The sequence below is a fragment of the Anser cygnoides genome, chromosome 23 (genome assembly GCF_040182565.1).
Source record: "Anser cygnoides isolate HZ-2024a breed goose chromosome 23, Taihu_goose_T2T_genome, whole genome shotgun sequence".
NCBI classification, from domain to species: Eukaryota; Metazoa; Chordata; class Aves; order Anseriformes; family Anatidae; genus Anser; species Anser cygnoides.
In genome coordinates, this window is record NC_089895.1 from 6266726 (window position 1) to 6291250 (window position 24525).

Genomic DNA, 24525 nt, shown 5'->3' on the forward strand with positions numbered 1-24525 from the left:
TCATGTCAAACTGCTTTATTACATCTTAAATAACATTACATTTTAATATAGTATCTATCTTGCATCCAGCTTTCTTGAAGTACACTGACTTTAAAATTAAATACAAAAGGTGAAGAGGGATACAGGGTGTGGAGAAAGCTCTACAGAGTAGTTTCATGAAAGAGAGAAAGAAGGAATTCATCTTTTATGCCAAATCCAGGCCTAACGCACAATTACAGCACATTTTTGTACAGAATGTTGCAGAGAAAACAAAATGGAGAAAAGCTACTACTGCTGCTAGGAAGGAGCATTTCTGGATACAGTGAGAAGATAGGAAAGTTTAACAGAACAATCCGCTGTCCAAACACTGCTGCTTTTAACATTTTATTTGAAAAGAAAGCCAGGAAAACCTGCTCATTACAAAAATGACTCTAATCAGATGCAAAGGACTCATCCTACAAGAGGAACTGGCTGTGAGGAACTGATTTATAAAGAAGATGGTTTAGGTTCCCTCCTCCCACACCCCAGAATCTTTGACAGCGATTGTTTGAACAGGCCGTTTCTTTAAAAAAAAAGTGACTTATCACGCTACTCCAAAACGTGCATAGCTTTGTACTTGAGTTCTTCATAGATTTATGCACAGAGTAGCAACAATAAATGAATACAGCGACAATGGTTACAGTTTTTAAACAGGTTATTTCTTCAAAGAAAAAACATCTAGAGGACTTAGTCCAATATGCACTTTTTAGCATTTCTACAGCATGCGATTCTAAGAGTAAACCCACCCAATATGGCAAACAATCAAAAAAGGTTTTTTTGTTTAACTTAGAAAGTTCAAGATCATTATTTTCAAAACATTGATTTGTACATCATTTCATACACAAAGAATTGACTCAATACCCAAGTGTAGGATAGGTCTCTTTTGAAAACAGAGATTCCTGGTTGTTGAGACTACAGGATAGTGTTAGGATATATAAATTGCCCTTTCAAGTGGACAAAACCAAAACAGATTAAAAAAATCAGTGTGGTGAGAAGAGGGGGGTAGGAGGGACCAAGGATTGCATTTGTTATCCATAAAAGGTGAAAGGATTCTTTAAACAAGCATTCATTACCTTGTACAGCATGTGCTTGGTTACCTTACTGCTTAACATTACCCTATATATGCCAAGTTTTGTGCAACAATTATTTGTGATACTAGAAAATAAAATAAAAAAAATTAGGGACTAAATTTACAGCGTTAATAACCCCCAGATGCTCTGGGCTAGGACTCCCTTGTTTTGCTCAATTAAATACATAAACAAATGTATTTAAAAAGGAAACTTGAAAAAAATCCTGCTACAAACATGACTTTAAAATTTGCAAGTGAGTGAGATAAAGTCCTTAACTTTGACTTGGAAACTACAGTGAAAGCTAACTGTTTCACAATTATGCTCAAGTATATTTTCTGGTCATGCTTTTATGATAGTGTTTGATTTTTAAATTCTCAAGACAAAAAAAAAATGGTCCCAAAAGGAATGCACAATTTCATTTTGCTTACAACACAGAAATTCTTCTTGGAAAGGTAATTGTGCTCTTCATTTCAGCAACAGGAGACGGAAAAGATCTTGCCCTTTGAAGTTGGGGAGGATGGGGGTCCAAGTTAGTATGGTTGGATTGGATATGCTATCATTTTTAATTTTCAATCGTTGGAAACTTCTTCCAGTCACGGAGTCCGCCGCTTTTCTGACACACAGAAAGATGTATTAAGAGTTGCACTTTGATAAATTCTAGTCAGGTTTCAAGTTTTGCTCTTGCTACCCACTGATGCATTCTGCCATCATCTCCCCATTTTCAAGAACACCATTTATTTACCAACCCAGACTCAAAAGACCATAGAGTCATCCCTACCAGGAAAATAAAACCTGCCATAAATAGCTGACCACAAAAACGTCATTGCATACATTAAACAAACAGCCTTCTAAAAGCAAACAAAACAAACAGCTACACTTGTTTTTTTTCCCCCATGACTTTCCTAACTTGAACTATAAGCTTATAGCATCAGCAAAAAAAGCACTGCTTGGACCTGGAAAAAAGCATCTGAACACCAAAAAAGGACAGTCTTACTTATTTTGCTGTGTACTTACTTCAGTTCCAGATCTTGAGGAAGCTGTCCCATGATCCTGTTGCCACTGCCATACCATCATCAGTCACACCTAAGCAACTGACACGGTTATCATGACCAGCAAGGACACCTATAAATAAGAACATGCAACAAACCTATTACATTGCTCTGATGATTTCTTATTTCTGTTCAAGTAACTCTGAGGCAGCCGTGTTTGGATTACTCACCCTATACATCCAAAAATTCTGAACAAGAGTGGTTTAGATTTGTAAATGCTTCTGCTTTTTCAGGCACAAACTTAGAAATAACTGGGTGGGTTTGCAAGGCAGTAACGCAGAAAATGCCTGACTCCAAAATTTTGCATATACCCTGCATTATGACCTTACTGCCTTCTTCTGAGTTGTGAAATCACTGCCTTGAAAATCCTGCCAACAGTGTCATGTTAACACAGTATAACCATGCACTGCACAGCACTTAGTATTTCCTCTCCGCAGTGGTTAAGATCAATTAAATTTTGCAAAGTTTTGAATGCACTGAACAAGAAGCTGATTTATGTTCTGAACACTGAAGCATTTTCCATCTATTTTTATCTTACTATGTTTATAGGCACTTCCAAAACTTCAACACCTACATAGTTTTTGCCAATATGGAGATCTGCTGCAAATCAATTATAGTACCATTAAAAATAAAACAACTGAGACACTAAACTAAACAGCAAAAAGGGAGCCAACATTTACCTCTATTCCCTTTAACTGTTTCAAGGAGGTAAAAACAAAACCTACTTATGTTTGAGCTCTACACAGCCCATTGCACTGAGCTAAGATATGTTTGACAGATTGCATAACAGACCGATTAATCTTTCTGCATCAAATTACACTGCACGCAGGACTTACCTCCTTCATATTTTGGGGTTTTTCCCCTTCGTTTACTATGAAGGAAGTTTCAGTTCTCATACAAGCTAGTACATTTAAAGAATTAGTGATTTTTAACTCTTAATTCAGTGTAAAAATCACTACTTCCTACACAAGGATTCCTGATGTTTGAAAAAGTAACTGCTTTTATCAAGTGTATCAGAAATGTAAGACTGTAATACCCTTAATCTCCAGAGCCTATTAAATCTGTATACGAGTCTAAGGCTCAGCACAGGATTCTGCACTTCTGCAGCAGAAACCAAATCGTAAGTGTTGAAGTGGATGATACAATCTTCAAAAATTCAGCATGATACAGAAGCCAGCTGCCAGAGCTGACGCAAGTGCCTAGGAGTTACCTAGAATTTGCTGGGAAATAGCATTAATACATTAGAACTGACAGTCTGCCACCACCATCAGTAAGTGCTGCAATTTGATAAACCAGAGAGCGAGCCAAGAAGGCTTACACAATTTGTTCTGAACATATCAGCTACAAAGGTGTTTAATATAGAATCAGGCACTAGGCAAGTGTAAATTCTGCTCAGCAATCTAAGTCTCAGAACATTTCAATAAGCAGAAAATTTAAAGCAGTTGCTTAAATCAGTTTAAAATTTGGCAGTTAAAAAAATCGCATTTCATGAGTACACAGACTGTACAATACAGATTAGTATAAAATTTTTTCCTCATTTCTACAAGTAAGCCAGATCATCACCTCCCCTCCCATTCTTTTGTCTTCATGACGTAATTTCAAAGAAGAAATACAGGACAAAACACAATTGAGTAAGTCACAAAATTCTCTTCCCTGGTCATCTCCCTCAGTACTTTGTTATACGCCATCACCTATATGATATTTCCAGAGCAGGTGAAACACCATTTGTGAACCTAAATCTAGCTGCTAGTTGTGTAAAAGGACTTACCTGCTGATCTAATTTAATAAAGCATTAAATATTTTATTTTCACAGTGCTTAATTACAACTAATTGTAAACTAATCTAAACATTAATGGAGAGCAATTTCTCAACTCATTGCCAAGTTTTAGGTACGTACAGGCCTACATACACATTTATGGTCTCAATAATTAAAGTACAAGACTTTTGAGCTACAAATCTCAACACACAGGTGAGGCTGATTTCAACAAATGCATTTCAGTATTTCAGTAATTGCATTTGGCATCATTAACTTGCAAATAGAACCAAATGCTGTTAATGTGCCCACAGTTCCAATTTCTCAGCACTAGTAAAAACTGTCATGAATTCTGGAAGAAAGAGTAAAATCTGAGTGCTAAGACAAAGCTGATAAATTAAGAAATCAAATGGAAATTACTTAGGTGTAGTCCAGGGTTACATATTCATATCTTTTCTACCTTTAGTACACAGTCCTCTCAAAGCAGTAAGTCAATTTGCACCAAATAACGTGCTTGGAACTAATCCTTCCAACTCCACACAAAGGGATATTCTGCTTGGTTGGTGGTTTTTGTTTGCTTTTAAAGCAGACCTATGTAATTTTAAAAGCCCAGAAACACTTTATTCAGTAACAGAGTAGGCTCCCGTCATCATCCCCTGTTCTGATACAACCAGCAACACATTTGTGACATAATGTGTACTTTTTCTCCTTTTTTCTAATAGAAGTTTTGATTTTAAAGAACTCCAGTTAAATTATCTGAACTTTTGGGACATATAATTCCTATTCACTTCCTCAAGAGTGAATCTGCACAATCATTTTATTCTGTTGTCCCTACAGTTACCACTACAAATAAATATCATAAAAGATACGTTTACTTAAGTAGCCACATTGATGAGTAGCAAAATTCTTACAAAAGAGGTAGATTGCCTGATGTGGCAACACCTTCAGTGATCCTTTTATTAGCCCATGCTAAAGTGTCAGTTGGTTTCTACTTTAAAAACTCACACGAAATAACTAAGGAGTATATTTTAATAAAACCTTTCTGGCAGAAATGTTTAGTGTACAAATGATTTTGGAAATGATGAAAATCAATGAACCCAAACTGCTGCTTGACAACTACAATACCATAAAATCAATGCAACTGTTCAGTGGAATATGAAACATCTGACAGCATTTGATAGCTTATCCACTTCCAACTTGTACTATTTCTGTAAGCTGCTCTGTCAATTGCTGAAGTCAGGCAACAGTAAGACCTCCATAGAGGAGATGGTAGACAGTATGTTGAATTGCTTTGAACAACTCATGTAAAACAACGCCATGGGCTAAATAAAATAAAAATACGTATAGCCCCCCCCATCTCCAAAACCTTGTTTTTAATGGCAGTCTTCCTGTTCTCAACCATCCCTTGTTCCCTTTCATCATTCAAAAGTATTCCAATCAATTTGTTATTATCGGTAAGCCATATTTACACTGCTCGTCATCTTAAAACAGGCTATCACTGAGTTCTGAAGTTGAGACAGGGACTGTTAACAAATCTGCACATAATGTCACAGCTCACACATTCAGAATGTCACTGTTTCTCATATTTAAAACCAAATATGTTTACCTGCTCTATCAGCTTTCAGTGTATCCCACACGTTGCAGTTAAAGTCATCATAACCAGCTAGGAGGAGACGTCCACTCTTGGAAAATGCTACAGAGGTGATGCCACAGATGATGTTATCGTGTGAATAAACCATTAGTTCCTGATCAGCCCGAAGATCAAAAAGCCTGCATGTAGCATCATCTGAGCCTGTGGCAAATGCATTGCCATTGGGGAAGAACTTCAGTGAGGGGCAGAAGGGAATAGGAATAAAAAAAAAGACAAAAGATTGCAAATTAATTTCAAAGTAGCTGACAAAATGGACAAATTACTCAAAAGCTGCCACGTACATTATACCTGGAAGACAGAGAAGTTAAAAATTAAAAAAAAGCTTTTCATCTGGCACTCAAGTATAGAGCCCATCACCTCCAAAGTACTCCACAGCTGTGTGTTTGGAATAGAACTTTACCCTAGCTCCCAAGTTGGACTTGATGTCTGCCTCTTTGACTATATTATTTTGTAGGGACCAAGTACAAAAAGAAAGCAGCAATAAAGAATGTTCCCCTCTCCACTACCGGCATATGGGCAAAAACAGTGAAGTAATTAATAACAAGTGTAGAAAAACTACCTTAGTCACCATTTCCACTTACCACAATGGATATCTAGCTGTGGAGAACTACACCACACAGTATATGCTTAATAGCTGAGACGAAAGCAATATAAAACCAGATTTAAATCCCATGTCCTCTGTTCAAACTGATACTTACACAAATGGCGTTGATATCCGACTCATGGCCAGTGAAGGTTTGCCGACACATTCCTTCTCTAACATCCCACAGTTTGGCAGAGGCATCACAGGCACCAGAAACAAAACACCGGGCATCGGGAGCAAGAGACAAACTCATGACATCTCCAGTGTGCCCAGTAAATGTAGTTGTCTGCTGACCAGTTTCTATGTCCCAGAGAGCGCTTGAAAAAAATAATTAAAAAGGCAAAAATCAACACATTCATGTTATCTTTCGTGCTCCATTAGAAAGTCTATACAGCAGATTTCATCTAAACCTGTTAATTTCTCTTCTAAAAAGAGAATGTCCATGAAGTATTAATAAAAATATATTGAGAGTACAAAAACAGACATTCTTTGCTGAACTACTTAGCTATGTTACACAATAATTGTACATAGCAGATTTTAAAAGTCATCTTCAATTTTTAAGATATTGGTGTTTTTAAAACGCAGAACAGGGGGAAAAAAAGGACTAATCTTCATGGCTGTTTATACACAGAGCTCCTGAGCCATGGCAATGACTTCACTGTCCAGTGGATAAAGTAGCAGCTGTAAGGCTACAGCAGTAGTTGAGTCAGCCTCCTTTTTATAATATCACTGTGAATGTATAACTTTGTGAATTATGTTTGTTGTCTTAAAGCCACATTTTCCCCAAGACAGCAAAATCACTACTACTCTGATCAAAGAGCGTAAAAGAATGAAACAATGCAACTATCCCTTTAATTTGTCTAATTTCTCAAACCAAATCCATCAGCAACAGGTTTGCAAATAGAAGATCGTGGTACTTCGTCACTCTCAGAGCCTGGCTGATCCGAGGTGCTATCAAGGACAAATTTATCCAGACAACCATCAAGTTACTATGATAACTCCTGAAGCAGTTGTATAATCTTTTAGAAGAGCCTTGTTTTAACAGATCCTGTTTGTTGTTGGTGGTGTGTTGTTGTTTTTTTTTTTTTTTTAATGAAAACTATATTTAGGAATCTTTCAGTATAAAAACAAATGTCTATATTCAATAGCTACTCAAAATCAGTGGACTAATAGATGGGTCTTCAAAGAGACTGACATTGTGTAGGAGAGGTATATATTAGACAACCTTTGCTGTAAGAACTGCTGCCTGGGAGAGCTGCATTGCTTTTAAGAAGCAGATATAATAGAAAAATTGATGAAAAGAAGATTGAGACCTTTTTTGTTCCGAAACTAGTATTTATTAAGACAAACACCTACATTCTCCTCAAAAAAAACCCATCTGCTGTCACCATAGAATATTTTCTAGGAGCTCTTCTGAATAGTAGCATTTTGTATTAAAAACATCCAAATATGACTTTCAAGAAAAAGTAATGAAAACTGAATACTGAAGTACTTGGAGAAGAGTCACTAGTCTAGTATACTGATTTCTGAAAGCCAAATAGTTATACTAAAAATTACCACATACCATCTTATCAGAAAGAATTAGGTCAGGCTCTTCAGAACATGGGCATAACTGAACAGCCAAAGCTAAAACACTTGAAAGACCATGTTTTCCATTATTAGTAATAACATGACATATGAGCAATAATCAATCATGTTGAATCTTCTGGATGACTATCAGCTTTATGAAGAATTAGGTTTTCTTCAATATCAGAGTTTAAATGTGAAAAGTCTTCACTAGCAATCATGTCACAATTTTACTGCTTACCAAGTGGTGTCGCCAGAGCTGGTAACTATTTGATTATCATCCAAGAAACGACAGCATGACAAGTATCCTGAAAGCAAAATATGTTGATCAATAAAATCAGAGACTACTCTTCACACTGCATATAGACTTAGATGTTCCTTCTTCCTCCCCTGGAGGTGCTGCAAGATGTTGCTACTATACATAAAACACACCACAGACAATTTTTACACAGGAACCTTGGAAATTTGAGACAAAATATATTTAGGCTCTCTACAGGCCATGCCCAATTCAACCAGTATAGTAATACATTAGTATCAGCAAATTGATCTAAACAAACACACAGAAGAAAATTACTGAAGTAGGGGTCTGAAAATATCTTACTGGTTTTTCTTTTGGTAGAAAGTGGGCAGAGGAGGAGAAGGGGAGAGAGAAAGAGAGATGGAATAGCGAGGCAAACCTCTCAAATCCACCGGCCAACCTGGACAGAAGTACAGGTTATCTGGCACTGTACACTGAACTTCCTAAGAAAGTGGATCTTTACAACATCCAGGAGCAACAAGTGTTTGTGGCACGGACTGGATCACACAGCTATTGAAAAAAAAAAACTACATTCTTGGTCAGTACAAAGAAACAAAGAATTATCTGAATGCTGTGAACCTTCTTTCTACTGGAGGACCAGATGCCAAGCTATCAACATAGCAACTCTGGTTACAAAATCAGTCTGTCCCAGCCACCTCTACGTCAGTGTGTTTTCTAAAGCACAATCAATCTTCTGAAAATTTAAGCTATGGCAAAGTAGGAAAATTTGTAAACATCGGCTTCCAGCTATAGGTGTTGTGCAATTCACCAACAGAAAAGCAGCTCATTAAAACTGCTCCTTTGAGAAGACTGCACATGAATTGGTCAGGTCTCAAATGTATTCTGTTGATTTCCCTTGCATTACAAGGGAATTCTGCCTTGTGTTATGCAAAAATCCATGTTTTCCCATCTATAAATACAGCATATAAACTTAAAAAGACCATTAAACAGCTGGAGCACCACAGAAATAATGCTCTTTTTATTGCTAAAGCCTTTTATATGCATACACAAGGCCACTCACTGAAAGCCAAAGCTCCCTGTGTCCAAAGATCATTCCAATTCTCCTTGTGCCCTGAAAGGGGTTTGTGTGGTGGGGAGAGGACCTCCTAATAAATCACTTTAAGTGGTCACATCACAACCACTATTATTATCTGAAGGTCCAATCAACATTGCTTTCCCACACCCTCGACTCCACCCCGAGGGTACAGAATTCTTCTAAATTACATGAATCATACCACAGAAGAAAACCCACTGAAAGAAAATTAAATAGCAGTAAGCCCACTTTAATACACCTTCAACTTTTTCTGTATAAAAATTCATTAATGTACAACTATTCATTTCTGAGTAACTTTAGTTTCCTTCAAAGAGTAGTCTTCGTGCCATTTTCTTTACCCTGTAACTAGAGGTTTGATGAGACAGAAAAAACAGCCAGACACAGAATCCACCTGATGCTTTCTCCAAAGAACCATTAAAGGTTTTCTCCAGAGCCAAGCTGGCAACCTCTAGAGCAATCCGTGTCTGTTTTGCTGCATTTCGGATTACACTTTTTGTGGAAACAAAAAGACAAGAAAAATGACGTGCAGCTTCTCAACTGCAGCCTTACAGATGAATCCCTTTCTCGGATTTCTGGAGGAATTACTGATTCTGCAAAAAAAAAGCAAACTACTGATGTGTTTTACAGGCTCAATACTTCACTAGGACTCTACAAGATACAAGAACACACATATAGCCAGAATTTTCATTTCCAGTGGAGTTTAAGAAACACCCACCCACCTCCCACCCCTCCTCTGAAAAAATTCCAATCCCATTCACCAAAAAAAAAGCAAACTGTCCATTATCAGACAATATACAAAAGCAGTTCACACTTGGCAGGTGCTCATCTCCCTTAACTGCATTGTTTAGGGAGCAGAGAGTATCTTCATTCAGCTATTTTGCTTTTAAAGGTACTTTGTGACAATGAGCTTCTTGGATCAGAAAGAAAAAATTTCAACTCATCCCCTAAACTAAAAAAAATTTAAAAAAAATCAAAAAACTTCGCAACAACTGTGTTTCTATAGTCCTTCTTACCTAGCTAGATGAATTCTGCTTCATCTGTCACTAACAGAACCTTGCAGCTGCTGTTTACAGCCTAATTAAACTGGCGAAGCCTACAAGGCTACCTTTCTTGCCTCACTCACATGACAGCCCACCTTAGAAACAGAAACTTAAGGTAAAAATTAGGGTACTGTATTTTAGGCAAAAAGGAGGAAAATCAATTATCATCCAAGCAGTTAAAACTGAAACAGCTGTATAAGGCTTGTGACTACCAGTGGCTAAGGACCAAACAAGTAATTCAACGTACTTTTAAAAGCAACAGCATAAAAGCTAGTAAAGCTGGAAGCAAGAGGAGAAAATCGTTTAGAAAATGTGTTTTGTAATTACATCTCCCTTTCTGATAAATTCCAAAAACACAGCAGAGGGACTAACACACAGAAGAGTTTGAACAACTTATTAACAAAGCCATACCACACCAGGCAGTAAAATAACATTCCAATGAAACTTGAACAGATTTAAAAAAAAACAATCTGCACCATGTACTTAGGTAACTTAGATCACTGAGTAGGTACTCACCTGTGTGACCAGCTAGTTCACGGCTGACACGTACATTCCCTTCACGAGTTTTCAAGTTATAGATGGAACAGATGTTATCAAGACCACCACAAGCCACATAATTTCCAGAAGGAGCATATGCACAAGTCATGACCCAAGATGAACGCAGGGGAATAGCATGCACCTGAAACAGATACATTAAATCCTTCATCTGCAGAACAACTCATTCAGTACTTCCCCATCAGGAGGTTTTCATCTCCCTCTCTCTCAAGCCACACATCTTTTGGTCAAAAGCACAAGAAGAAAATAAATAGCTTGTAAGACCGAGTAATGATGTAATTAAAACCTTGGATTTGCCTTTCCTGAATTCAGTTTAATCAGCAATTTTGGTAAAAACTAAATGATTTCATTTCAGTGCTCTGATTACTATTGGTTTGTAATAGGTTCAGGAAAATATTGACTTCCAAGTACAGTCAGCAGAACTGCCAATTCCAGGCTTAGATGCTATGCTGTGAATGAACAAGTGAGGAAATTGCTACTCTCGCTGCCATTTAAATCCTTCTTTGGAAATCCACTGCAAGCAATCAGACTTTGTATTTAAATAACTCCCCATGTTTCCTTGTCATTCTGTGCTCAACAAAACTTTATAAAAAATATTGAAACCAAACATTTTCTATCTTGTTAATTTATTGCATTCATCCTTCAAATTTGTTCATAACATCTTTGAGAAAGGGATCATATCCTTATGTATATCGTGAGCTCCCATGCAATATTCACAATGCTCTCACATTTCTGAAGTAAATAGCAAAGACTAGTGTCTGGTCCTCCACTGCTACAGTTAGCAGTGATGCAGCAGTGATCAGCAGTTAGAGAACAATACTGTGCTAACAACATGACCAGATCTTTTTCAGAAGTTTTCTAACAAGGAACTACCTAGAATATTTACCTTGAGTCACTTATCTTATCATGCGGAAAAGATCTTTTTATGACAGCTGTGTTACATCCACTCTGTGCTGCAATGGCCAAGAAACATCTGCAGGCTATCATTCAAATGTTTTGCATCAACTACTTCCAGGTGCTACCCAGACAAATTTAATACTGTTTTAACACCAAGCTATTTGTTAGCTGTAATTCCAGGTGGTTTTTTGTTTGTTTAAGAACAGAGCAAAACCAACAAAACCCACACAACTCAGTCACTATTTCACTGAACCAATCTTGCCAACAGTTATGGGGGGAGATGTTTCCAGCAGCTGAGGAGTTCCATCTCTGATTCTAGTAAAAAAAATATCCGTCTGGTACCAAACTCTGATTCCATTCCATCTAGATAAGACAGCTGCTCTCTGCCTCTTGGTGATGCCATGGATTAATTAACATTCATATCAAAGTAGGAGATACTAATACAGAAATAATGGTGCACAGTGATTATTTTAGCATCTTCCAGTTCTGTTGCAGTCATTTAAAACCCATTTACCTAGGGGTTAGGGTCAAAAAAAAAAAAGAGCATAAAAGCAAAAAATGGAAGGTTTATTTTTATTTTGCAAACAGTATTATTATTCTTTAGTAAAGCTATGGATTCAATAATTTCACAACTTAACAGATTTTAGTCATCCCAGCTTTAGGAGTTACTATTGCAAGTGTTTGTTTCTGCTTCCCCTCTGCAGCATGCCATTAGCTTATGCACATTGGCAAAATTGCTTATAAGGCTCTGATATGAACCAAGTCAGGAAAATTTGTTTGGAAAAGTCAATTCCATGCTCCTGTGTCCAAGAGGCTTAAGTATCCCTCCCAACTGAAGTCAAAGGGGCAGCATGCGAACTGTTGCTAGCCCTTTTAACTGTAACTATAACCACTAAATACCAACCAGTGTCATGTGAAAGTAAAAGTAATTCTCGTCTGCATCATATGACTGCAGCCAGGAAATGACGACACATATTTCAGGTCTTTCAATCCTTCACTGCAGACAACAAATTACCATGGCTATTCTTAAACCTCTATTTTGGTGCAACATGCTGATTACTTCTTGCTCTTTGTTGATCAGTGATTCTGCAGCATCGAAATAAATCAAAGCAGTCCCTTGAACTATTTTGTTGTTTTCTGTTTGTGGTGCACATTTTCATATACAACACACTTAGGATACTGCTATATTCTTTATTGGTTTAGAAAAGTCAAAATTTAGGCTTCTGACTACAAAAGTAATGCAGCCAAAATCATGACAGATGATCCTTCCTTCCTTCTATTAACAATTGAATTATATAGCAACACACCAGTTAATCTTACCTTGTTTGTAGTATAGCTGTCCCAAATTATAAGTTTGCCATCCTGGGAGGCACTAACTAGAAGCCTAGAAAGGAAACAGGAGGTAAACACAATCATTGCAGGAGGACAAAGAGGAACACATTTTGATGGCAATTGTCTCCACTATCAAAACCAAGGTACTTGAAACCATTTAAGTATAGCGTGTCATTACTCAATTCTAGTTATTAGCACCAGAAAGATTATTTTGGATGCCATCAACTTTAAGTGATGAATACTGTGCAAATATGTGATGGGACACCAACATGTCCACACATTCAGATTTCAGAATGACGGTCACCACATAACAAGCATCTCAATCATGAAAACTGAGGCAGAAATGTCGCATGGAATTGGTGCTTGTGTGTTCTAGACACAGGTTTCAGATTCACTGAGTCGGGAAAACAAGTTGATGGTATAGATTCCCATTTTCCTGTTTGTAGGACAGGAGTTAAAATTTTAAGCTGTCCAAAAAGCCTGAATCAATGTCAGCACTGAAATACAAAGGAAATAAAAACGAAATGCAGTGAAGATATCACTAATGGAAGGGGTAGCTTTAGGAAGATTTTTTTTTTGTTTTAGTTTATTTTTTAAATCAACACCTCACTCCACACTCAGCAACTGTTTGACACATGAGGTTCTAGTTAATTGTTCAGAACTCTCTTACATGCTTTTACTATGTTTAAAGATAGATGGGAATACTGGCATGAAACATCTGCTTGGCCTTTTCTAACTAAATTCAGATGCAATAGTCCAGTACAGTATTCAGATTTGTTCCATGACTCTTCCTCTCTGACCATTTCCAGCTGAAAAGTGCAGTGCAATCACTGAAGTGCTCGTGTGGCTTTGCCTTTTTTTTTTTTTGATCTAGGTTATATTTTACAGCTGTTATGATGCACTTTTGCCAGACAAGAGATTGAATCCCTGTCTTTTAAATAACTGATAAAACAAAGAGCGCTAGAAGTAATGAATTCCACATTCCTGTGAGACATGAGCTTCTTTCACAGGCACAGGAAAACTAAGGCACAAAACCCTACCAAGTTTAACTCATCATGTAACAATTGTCCATTCCAATTTTTAATTACTAAGCAATTCAGAAGCTGTAAGTGGAACATCACAAATTATTTTCCATTTACATAATGCATATTTTACTTTGCTAAGCACTTGGCTACTTTGTTTTAGTGGTTCCCCTGTACACATACACATAAGAGTTCATGCAATTCCTTCACACAGCACAGCTCGTTTACACAAATTTGATAGAAAGTAACTTTAATGATATCAACCCTCCCTTCTACTCTGTTCTGAGTAGAAAGAGGCTAGCTGTTAAATTCCTTACTCGTAACTTAAAAATTCGTAAGGGGAAAAAGAATTTATCCATCCCTGCAAGGAAGCAGCAACAGGGTCTTAACTGAAGTTTGAAGATTTGCTGTCATTAGTGTGCCTTAAAATCCTTGTAAAGAAAAGAAAACGAAAGTAGCTGACACTGGCATCATTTAGCTTCTCTCTAGACTGAACATTAGCAGTTAGCAAGAAGAATTTAAGGGGAAAAAAAAAAACACAACAAGAAATGGTGAGACCTGCTGCATCACCACATTTCCTCAGAATTCACATGGTACCACAACTATATTTTTTGGGCAAGCAGACATAACTGGTATTCTGGCGACAAATTTATTCTCATGAAAAAAATATGCAAGTCAGGAAGAAAAAAGTCTTATTAATAGTTTCTGAGTTCTCCCGGTTGCCTGAATTCTCTTGGAACTAGTGGTTCCTAGTGGTAGAACAGGTAAATAACATTTCTGTGCACTCAACTTTCCAAAGCACAGTGAAGCCCAATGATCCAGTTCTGTATCACTAACACCCACCTGGAATCAGTCCCCCAGTGCATTGCATAAATTTTAGCCAGGTGTCCCCGGAGCGTTCTTCTAGTGCGCATTTGAATTCTCCCCACTGGGTCGATATTGGCTGTGATCTGTAATTAGAATTGTGTCATACCCTCAGTTTTTCACTACACAGTTCCAAGTAACACATCATAAATAATCACATTTAAATGAGCATTGCAATGTAAATCAGGAAGTCTTTCATTTTGAATATTGACTGATTTTTTAATGCCTAGCAGGTACTTCATTTTACAGAGTACTTGCTTATTTATCAAGCAAAAAGATCTGCTCTAGATGCAGCCTCTCTATAACACTTATAGAAACTATCCGAAATTACTTTGTTTTGGTGGTATCGTCTTAGACTTCTAAGACTTCAGATCTCTGATGGAGGGGGTTTCTCCTTTTGGATAACTTTTTTTTTCTACAAGGGAGTGCAATGTGTTGGGCTTTAGACATGCCTCTACTTTTGTTGGATGAATAAGTAACTTGCTTTCAGACCCAGACAACCTTCCCTTCTAAATATTGGAATATTAAATTCAGAGTACTCTTGTTTTATTTTAACTTCTGGAAGATAGAAGCAAGCTCTGGAATAGGTAAATAGCAAAGTGAGGAAGTAATTTAGTTTAGCCATCATTTGCCTGTTAAGTTTAACATAAATGAGTTCTCCAGCCTGGAAAAAAACATCAGTTAAAACAGCACACATTTCCAGTAATATATAATGAGTACATATCACAACAAATCCAAGAGTTTGCAAATTTGTTTTATGGATAAAGTTTGCATACTTCTCTCTCCGTGTTGCAGAATTATTTAGCAAGTGCATTCGAGCAAAGGTCTCTGCTTCTTTTCAAAGGCCATCAGAACAGTTCAGGCCTCAAATGAACAGGTAAAAGCATTTCCCTTACACAACTCTTCATGATGGACCTCCCTTATTAATAATACTGAGTTGTTTGTGGTTTTTTTTTTTTTGGTGGGGGTGGTTTGGATTTTTTTTGCATACTTTCACCCTGGAAAATTGTGTGTTCAACCTGGAACACCATACCTCACAAACTAAGATACGTATGTTCACATAATGTTGGTATTACTCTTTTTTACTTAGTATTTTGGTGATATTTTAAATGAATGAACTGACAAATCACTTCTGTACCAACACATTTAAATCAGACACATGGATTAGCGAACTCTCAAGTAAACAGACTGAAGTAGGTAGCAAGAATAAACTGATACGTGATATATGTAGAAAAACAAGCAAATACTAGTCACCTCGGCCAATGACATAATCCACAGCAGACTAAATTCTCCCCAGGTTTCAAGATTTATTTCACTTATCTTTTTATACCATATTTCCTTTTCATAAAGGAGACAGATTTTCATTTAAAAACTCAAATGCTTACCTGAGCCAAGGTGGCATCTGCACATGCTTTTCTAGCATCCTGCAACAGAAGAAAGAAATCAGAGGAAGTTCTGCACATTTATTTGTGCTCTACTTCCATTTTGTAAAGTTAATCAAGTCCTCACAAAATAGGGTTCAGAGAGCATTTTGGCTTGTTATCCAGAGGGGACCCATCCTAACCCCAGCACGAACATAACATGACAGACTGCTGTCGAAATATGCTGAGCATTTGAAACTTCCTTGTCATGAAACCTATTACCCAACAAAAGATCCCAGACATAATGAAATGCAGCATTTACTATGTTCCATAAATAAATAATGAATACAGGAGATGCATCCATTTCTCAAACTAGTTAAGATACACAAATTACCCTTTTGTTAGCAAACTGTCAGACAACAGCACCTTGGTTGAACAGAATCAGCTCAGAGGGGCTCAGCTGTTTTAGTTATGTGGGATTTTTCAATTTCAACTCTAAATAACCATAACCATTTTAAGCAGATACTGAAGAGAAACAAAGCTTTTCCATTACTACCTAAAAGTGGTAAACAAGAGTTAACGACATTAAGTGCACAACTGGAATTTTCTTCTTACGAATAGTAAAAAAAAAAAAAAAAAAGAGTTATTAAAGGGAAAAACAAAAAATTTGGATCTTCTGCTCAGCAATATTGAATTTCCTTTTCCTAATGCGGATCTGATGCAATCCCATTTGCTTTCCAGCTGTTTGAATATCCCTTTACCAGAAAAACTGATAAATCAGGAAGAATCTGACAAAAACTCAACATGGACTGATACAGATGAGACAAGTATATGCGACTGCAAGGGAGAAAAATGAAGAAAACAAAGCTGCTATCTGAAACCATGAAAATCTGAGAGAAAAGTTCCTGAACCATAGAAGGAAGTAGAAAAAACACGTCTAAGAAAAAGAAAACAAGCTCAATAACTTCATTTTTGCTGTAAGAACTACTGGGTAATAGAATAGTTTTCCAGAGGAAATACTTTGGGGCTTTTTGTTCAGACTTAGTGGATATTTTTTCTGCCTAGGAACACAAACTTCAGAGAATTATTCCAGGCTAGCAGTGGGGAAAACAAATTGAAGAGGCTTGTGCAGATATTCCTGTGAAGTGCACATGATTTTGTAGTTATCAGCACCTGCCCGAACTCTGCTCAAGAAGCACATGCAAACACCCTCTCTGCGTGCGTGTGTGCACCCACATGTGCATTGGTGTATATGCAAATCCTTGTACCAGGACTCAGTTTAAGCTGTAACCAGCGATCTACATAGTCGCTTGAAAGAAGCATTAAACAAAAACTAAAAGCATCTAAGCAAACTGTCATACTAATAAATTGGTTTATGCTCATTTCAGGATGAATGCTACTCCATAATAAGAGTGCTCTTGCTTGTTTTCATGCAGTAATACACTATATTCTCTTTTTCTATATAGCTTTTACGTCTGAAGGGACTGAGATAATAAATACAGTTTTAGAAAAAAAGCCAATATATAAATCCATTAGACTAGTCTCCAGTCTTTACAACAGTATGAAGTAATTTACTGTGCACCTCACTGAAGTTTGCATTCTCAGTGGACATGGACTTCAGAAATTATAGCCTTAGGTTTTATCATTATAATTTTTCTTGGAACATGGAACTCGTGCTTGTAGAGGACAAGAAGCCACAGAAGTGCCTGAGTACCACATTCTCCCCATAGAATGTTACAGGGAAAGAAAAGATGCCTTGTTTTCACTCTTGGGGGAAATTGTAACCAATAGAAAAGAGCCAGTGTCTGGGTAAGATGGCTTAACACCTGTTCTAAATTAAGTTCAAATCAAAGCCTCATGAATTTTGGCAAGGATACAGTTAAGTTTCAAACTGCGTTCACATGGTAAACGTGCAAATGCACTTTGAACAACTACATTGACATACACTAAAGCCAAAACTGACACAGGGGGGACTAAGCAAGTACCTTATGATCTTGCCATGGACAAATAGCTGTGAAAAATTTTTGGCAAAATCTGAACCAAGACATGTCAGCTAGCTTTTGACAATTCCTACCATCTAAGGCCCTGCACCCCCCCCCCCCTTTTTTTTTTTTTAAAGTGGGGGGAAGCAGGCAGGGAGAAAGTGGAAGGGTGTGAAGAAACTTGTCAGAGAACAGGGAGTTCACGTATTCTTGGACTACGCCTGTTGTGTGCAAAGTCTGTCCCTACTTACTCCACTGCCACGAGAAGAACAAATACTCAGACCTGTAAGCATGGTGCTGCAGCACACAGATTTTATTCTGTGGAGTTAAGAGACTGGCAGCATTTGGTACCAGTGACAAATCTGAGCTTTGCAGTCAGTTTAGACACTTCCTGTTGGCTGGCTAGCCAGAAAGCAATAAAAGAATACTTCCCATATACTACAAGTTTTGAGAAAGGCCTGAGACAGAGAGGGAACAATGAAGGCATGTACTACAAACTTAACCCAAGGCAGGCAATAATTTTACTTAGTTTTGACATATCCTAGATTAAAGACTAGGACTTCAGAACAAACACAACAGCAGAAAATTTTATTTCTTTCTATTGTTGTACTGTATCTTCCCAGATCTTTGCAACAGATCTCTACCAGATATGACCGGCTATTCAGAGAACAGATGCTGAAGACTGATGGAAGGAACATGCAAGACGGGACAGGAAAGCGTACCAGGCGTAACCTTAGCCAGAGTCTGCTAATTAAAATCCTCTGTCATAGGCTGAGATGTTCAAGATAAGCTCTGAGAAATACAGGCTATGATGCACAAAAACATCCAATAGTTTTTTGTATCGCTTTATACAGGATTTTTTTCCTTTCAATATGTAAGAGCATTGTTACCACCAACCTACTTCAAAGAACAAGTTCCTACAGAATTTCACAGAAAGAAGTATTAGATACATACAGAGAAATCACATTGAGTAAGAAATAACTGATAGGCAGTTTCAGCTGTTTTATCTTTGACGTCCCTCCTACAGAAGCATGAGACCTCAACCAAAGTCTCTGTGAATCTCAGCATTGGTGAAGATTTAAAATTGGTCTGTACTAAAATCATTTAGCATCACTGAATTGATTTTGAAAAACGGATCAAACTTTGTTCTGCATACATCATGCTCCCCTCCCCAATTAATTACAAGACTGACAACATTCCAGTTCATGTTACGTTTCATAATACATTTTTCAAATTAAATCTAAAACAAATGTCATTTGGGCTACATGGTTCTTTTAAATAAATAGACTGTTTTCCCTCTACTTCTTTTATTCAGTAACAGAAAATGAGCAGACACCATCTATTCAGAAAGATGTACTACATTGCTATAATCTTCATCTAAATACTGCTATTTCACAAGACAGTCCACAGATACAGTTTATGTAAACCTTTAACCATGCTCAGGAAGTTTTCATCATCTTCATTCTTCAGCTTGTTTTCTCACAGGGTTACTGGAAGTTTAACAAGGCATATGTTTTTGAATGACCATTTAACTATTTAGTACGAGGTCAATATCTGGAACCAACTTACTGCCCCAAATTTGTTCTTTTAGCTAGGCTCCTCACAAGTGCACTTGAAAAGAGAATGCGAAATAAACATCCCAATGAAAGGGAAGAAACTGTCACGATCTGGCTCCGAAAATTTTCATTAACTGTTCATTTTAATCTAGTACATTTTGTGGATTTGTGTAGCTATCATTTTCTGAGCAATATCAAGAACCAAAAAGTAATCTAAAGTACTTATATGTGCTTGCACTTTCTAAATATCCACGACTAACTTTAACGCTGTGAAAACATCCAACACATCCGCTTAATACATCATTTCTGTCCATCTCTGTCATCCTCAAGATACACAAATCATCATTCATCTGTACTGTGAAACAATACATACTCTGATTTGGTTTTTCAGTTGCTCAGCCTCCTGGCGTAACTGGTCAAGCTCACTCATTTTCCTGTGCTAAAGGTGTGCTTCGCTGCCACCTCTGAGACAACCGGAAATCTGAAAGACAGGTGACAGTAACGAGAATTAGTAGAAGTCATAACTTAAAATTGAGAGAAGACAGTCCTTTCATTTATCGCAAACAGTGCTTTAAAAAGGCAGTGATTGGTTTATCAGCATTGAAAAACAAGTGATTTTCCCTAAAATCTCTTCACAATACGGCGTTAACACGGAACGTGCTTAGTTTTTTTTCCAGCCACAGTAAATAAAATACAATTTGGACTTATCCTTTTTCTTCCAGGCTGCTATTTTTGGCATCTTTTCTTTCATTCATATTTTTATGTTTTAACTTTGTATAGACTCAGTTTTACCAGCACATAATACAGAGGTTAAACGCAAAATTCAGATATCTCTGTAGGACTTAATAGAGTAAGGAATCCCACTGTCAAAGAATAAGAATTGGAAGTGTTTAGAGACTGACAGAAGCAATTGCAAAAGGCTGTAAAAAGGCCTATTGTGAACTCTGTCCAAAACACAGCAGTTATGAGAAATGCTGTTCTGACATCTATATAAAAGGAGATAGTTCATTAATGTTGTCCAAGTTCTTACTTGTCAATTACTAAAACATCACCCTGAGAGTTCCCAGACAGAATTCTAACATTTATGTATTGTCACAATATAATTAGTATTTTTTTTGAATGTTAGGGTGATGGGAGGAGTTCGAGCAACTACTGCCCACAGCCATCTCTCCCCACCAATACTTGATTTTCCTAGCATTGATATGTCCCAGATTACTCACTAACGTATCGCTCTGTCACTGTACTCTGCAGCCAAAAACATAAAGGCTCAATAAAGCAATCATCACTGACCCCTCCCAAATATTCCATATATAGTTCCTCAATTATTGGACCATTTTCCCATACAATAGGCATATAGGTATCTTCCAGTCTGTTCCGAAAAGATGGTGGCATTTTCACACTGTCAAAATGTTGGCATTCTCACTAGTATTCTATACTAAAACTCATCAGTACCTAAACTTTTTGTTTTAAAAAGCTCTGCCTGACGTCAATATAAAAAGCTGAAGAAGCATGCTAATAAAGTTTGCACTTTACTGTGAAACAAGGTATTAGATCCATTTTCAAATGCTACATAGAGCACCTAAGGTTTATAAAAACATACTACCGGTAGTCATTTGAGAACATTTTATTAGTCAGAACTGACCCTTTACTATTAAATAATGTAAATGCTTTGCTAGCAGTTTTACATATTATTCTGTTAAGATTTAATCAGCTTATTTATCTTTGCAAGCATGAGGGTTTGGTTGGTTTTTTTTTTTTAAAGCTCTTAGGCAGTCCTTTCCAAGGGGAAGGATGAGAATAACTTCCAAATTTTTACCTAATCAGAGTAGGGGAGAACATACTGTGAAGGCAACTTAAAGCAGCAGAGCAAACATAACTATCTAAGAAATAAAGTTTCAAGAGCTAAAGCTTTGGCATTCCCTAAATAGTGCTATCCCACACAACCAGATACAACTCCAAGCTCTCTTTGCTAGTATACCAAACTGAGGACCTTAAGGAATTTACATGTCTTATCTTGTCATATAATCATTTACAAATTTACACTCTTGGCTGAAACCCCAAATATTTTAGAGAAGCAATTTCAGTTAGTTTCTGTCTCAAAGCCTCCATTCGTTCAACTTCAAAGCCCTTCACTTTATTGTGAAACTAGGTCTCCTTCTCTCTTCTGCTTCCAGGGTCATCTTTAAGCCCTGTTAAGATTGCTTGTTCAGCTTAGTCCAAAATCCAGTTAAGACAAAACCTGTCAAGAGTGTTTTATTATCCCCTAACCACCTTTCTTTCTTTTGAACATTTGTCTGTTTCTCAAGATGTTTTGTTCCCTGTAAATTTAAGACATAACACCCCGCAGCTGGGTCTGCCTGCAGTTTTTAAGCACAGGTTCATGACAGTCTACAGCTCCTACTATAGTCCAGCCCTACTATGAACTAGCATGCACTACTCCTGTCAAAGGAATTAAACTGTTTTTAAAAAGAAACTGCAACTAATTCTCAGATCTTTCAGCTTTTTAATATCTTATTTCTGACATTCCCTAAGTTAATAAATAGCCCAATTCCCACTAAACAAATACCAGCCTCTCCAGGCAGAGTACAAAGACTTTAAAGATGGCATCACCCCTATTACAGGGAAAGAAGTTACAATCCAAAACTTAAATGTTCTGCTCAAGGTCAGAACAACTCAATGACAGGATTAAGATAAAGATTTAGGACACAGAATTCCAGCTGCAGAGTTGCAGGTAATTACACTGAAGATTTACATGCAGCTTTACTTAAAAATATAATAGGGTGAATAATCTAATGTCAGTCAAAGCAGGTATGCCCTCCTGTAACAGAAAGCTTAAAATAGTGCCAACTTACTTTTACCAGAGCTTGTGCGATATGCAATGAAATCCTCTCACATTTAAGTAAAAAAAAAAAAATTCTTTGTATGGAATAGAAAGAAGTCTAAGGAGATGAACACTAACCCTAGTAAAAAAAGAAAAAACACACTGAGAAAGTTCACTTGACAGAAACCGAACCTTGTAGTTTCATTGCGGGTCATTTGCATACACACAGGAGTTCAAACCATGTCAGAGAAGCTTATTTCATGCTTGTGCCTCGTTGCTTAATACTGCACGCACAGATGGGCACTGCTGCAAGTGGCAAAGCCAGAGGAAGCAGCCCAGTTGTGCCGAGTGTTTTCTGACCAGTGGTAGCACCGAAGCAGCAACGCTGATGCAGACATGTAAGAAACCGAAAGGAAGTCAGGCACAGCCTGCAGTTGACAGGATGGCACAGTAACTTGGGCAGACGCGTGCCCTTCTTCACACAAATAAAACTTGCATTACATTTTGAAATGCCTAATACAGTAACTCCACAGAGCCTCCACTCCCAACTCACATCCAATTCAAGACAGCACTCTGCACCAGGACTCTGCCTCCATTTCCTTCGCACTTTATGGAAGGACGGAACAGCCCAAACCCCTTCAAAGCCCCTAAGAATTAAAACAAACAGAACCCAACTAACGAACGCCTTTAGCCAGACATATGTACGTGGATCTTGACTTCCAGTCACTTGCTAGGACTCACACTTCAGTATTTGCTGCATGACAATCTGCAGCTAAGTGCCTATAACCCTGGAAGTCTTCCCAACCTGTAATACCACGTATCCGTAGGCAAGTATGCAAGGTGAAGTTAAATACACTTTTACAGCTGATGTTCTAAGTTAACATTTCAGCATTCCAAGCAGCTCCAAACTCTGAACTGCATTTCTGACACAGCATCAATAGGAATTGTTTAAACCAGATTTCCACATTCTCTTTGTAGTCTTTGTTGCTTGAACATCAACAGGAAGTTCTAATTCCTGCCAACTTGCCTGAACTCACTCACACTCAGGAAATGAAAATCCTAATGAAGCCAAGGGCATCAAAATATAGGAGTGTTCTGAAGCAGACCGTAAAATTTATGGGTCAACCAGCCCATCGACTTGGCCATTTCCCCATTTCTTTTACACTAAATCTTAAGCAATTAAATTTATGCCAAAAATACAACACCTGTGGTTTTCATCCTCATCTGAATTTCTGTACTAGCTGTACAGTAAATCAGCAGAGATTACTAGTACCCAGCATTAAAAAAGGAGAAAGAAATGACAACCTTTAAAAGAACAGGAACAGGTAAGGTCAGTTAACTGTATGGGAAAACGTTTTCACCTACTGGCACTCTTGATACACAGGAAACTTTTATACAGATTTATTCATATTACAGACAGAAGCAGCAGAAACTTCAATACAGGATTTATGCTCATCTGAAGCAAGCACAATTTAGCATCATGGAATAATATACTCTTGTTCCTTGGCACGTTCTAACAGCATTTAACTACATTCTAAAATAAGGTTTCCAAGAGAAGAGAAACTGTAAGTTTGATAAGGATGATGCTTCTATTTCTGGTGTTTTGAAGGAAGTTACTTAATTTCCAAGTCAAGCCAGCCTCGTGCCAGAAGTCACTACTCAAGTTCCACATTCCTCTTCTAAATTATCACCACAGATGTGAAGAAATAGGTAACAGTCAAGCTCACGCTTACCTCACTTTCCTTTGAATATGTTACTGTGTTCTTGAAGGCAGGCTTCTCAAGAATAACACGCTCACTTTGCTGAACTCACTCAAGACCTTTCCACAGGCTGAAGTGCTTAAGTGTCTCTGCTCTAAGCCTAATAATTCCCCCTAATCTTGTTGACAAGTATACCTTGTAGATAATTCTCTTCTTGCTAGGGACAATAATATGCGTACTTGCAAGGCAGTTTACTACTCCTCACCACCCCAAATGACACAAGTCTCTAATCTCTTCTTACAAGTTACCCACAGAAGAGTCACTTTCCCATTTCCCACCTAGGAAAACCAAGC

General features: G+C 37.4%; 1 protein-coding gene across 1 annotated transcript in view; it reads right to left on the reverse strand.

Moving 5' to 3' along the window:
• GNB1 (G protein subunit beta 1) overlaps positions 1–24525 on the reverse strand; it is a 45326-nt gene continuing 20801 nt past the window's right edge. Inside the window, exons 3-12 of the mRNA XM_066982237.1 lie at positions 20025–20132; positions 16138–16176; positions 14732–14838; positions 12855–12918; positions 10599–10761; positions 7932–7998; positions 6240–6441; positions 5497–5713; positions 2103–2210; positions 1–1701 (exon numbers count right to left, since the gene is read on the reverse strand). Coding sequence (XP_066838338.1) covers positions 2104–2210; positions 5497–5713; positions 6240–6441; positions 7932–7998; positions 10599–10761; positions 12855–12918; positions 14732–14838; positions 16138–16176; positions 20025–20081 — 1023 coding nt within the window. The 5' untranslated portion in view covers positions 20082–20132 and the 3' untranslated portion in view covers positions 1–1701; position 2103. The remainder of the gene's footprint in view (positions 1702–2102; positions 2211–5496; positions 5714–6239; positions 6442–7931; positions 7999–10598; positions 10762–12854; positions 12919–14731; positions 14839–16137; positions 16177–20024; positions 20133–24525) is intronic.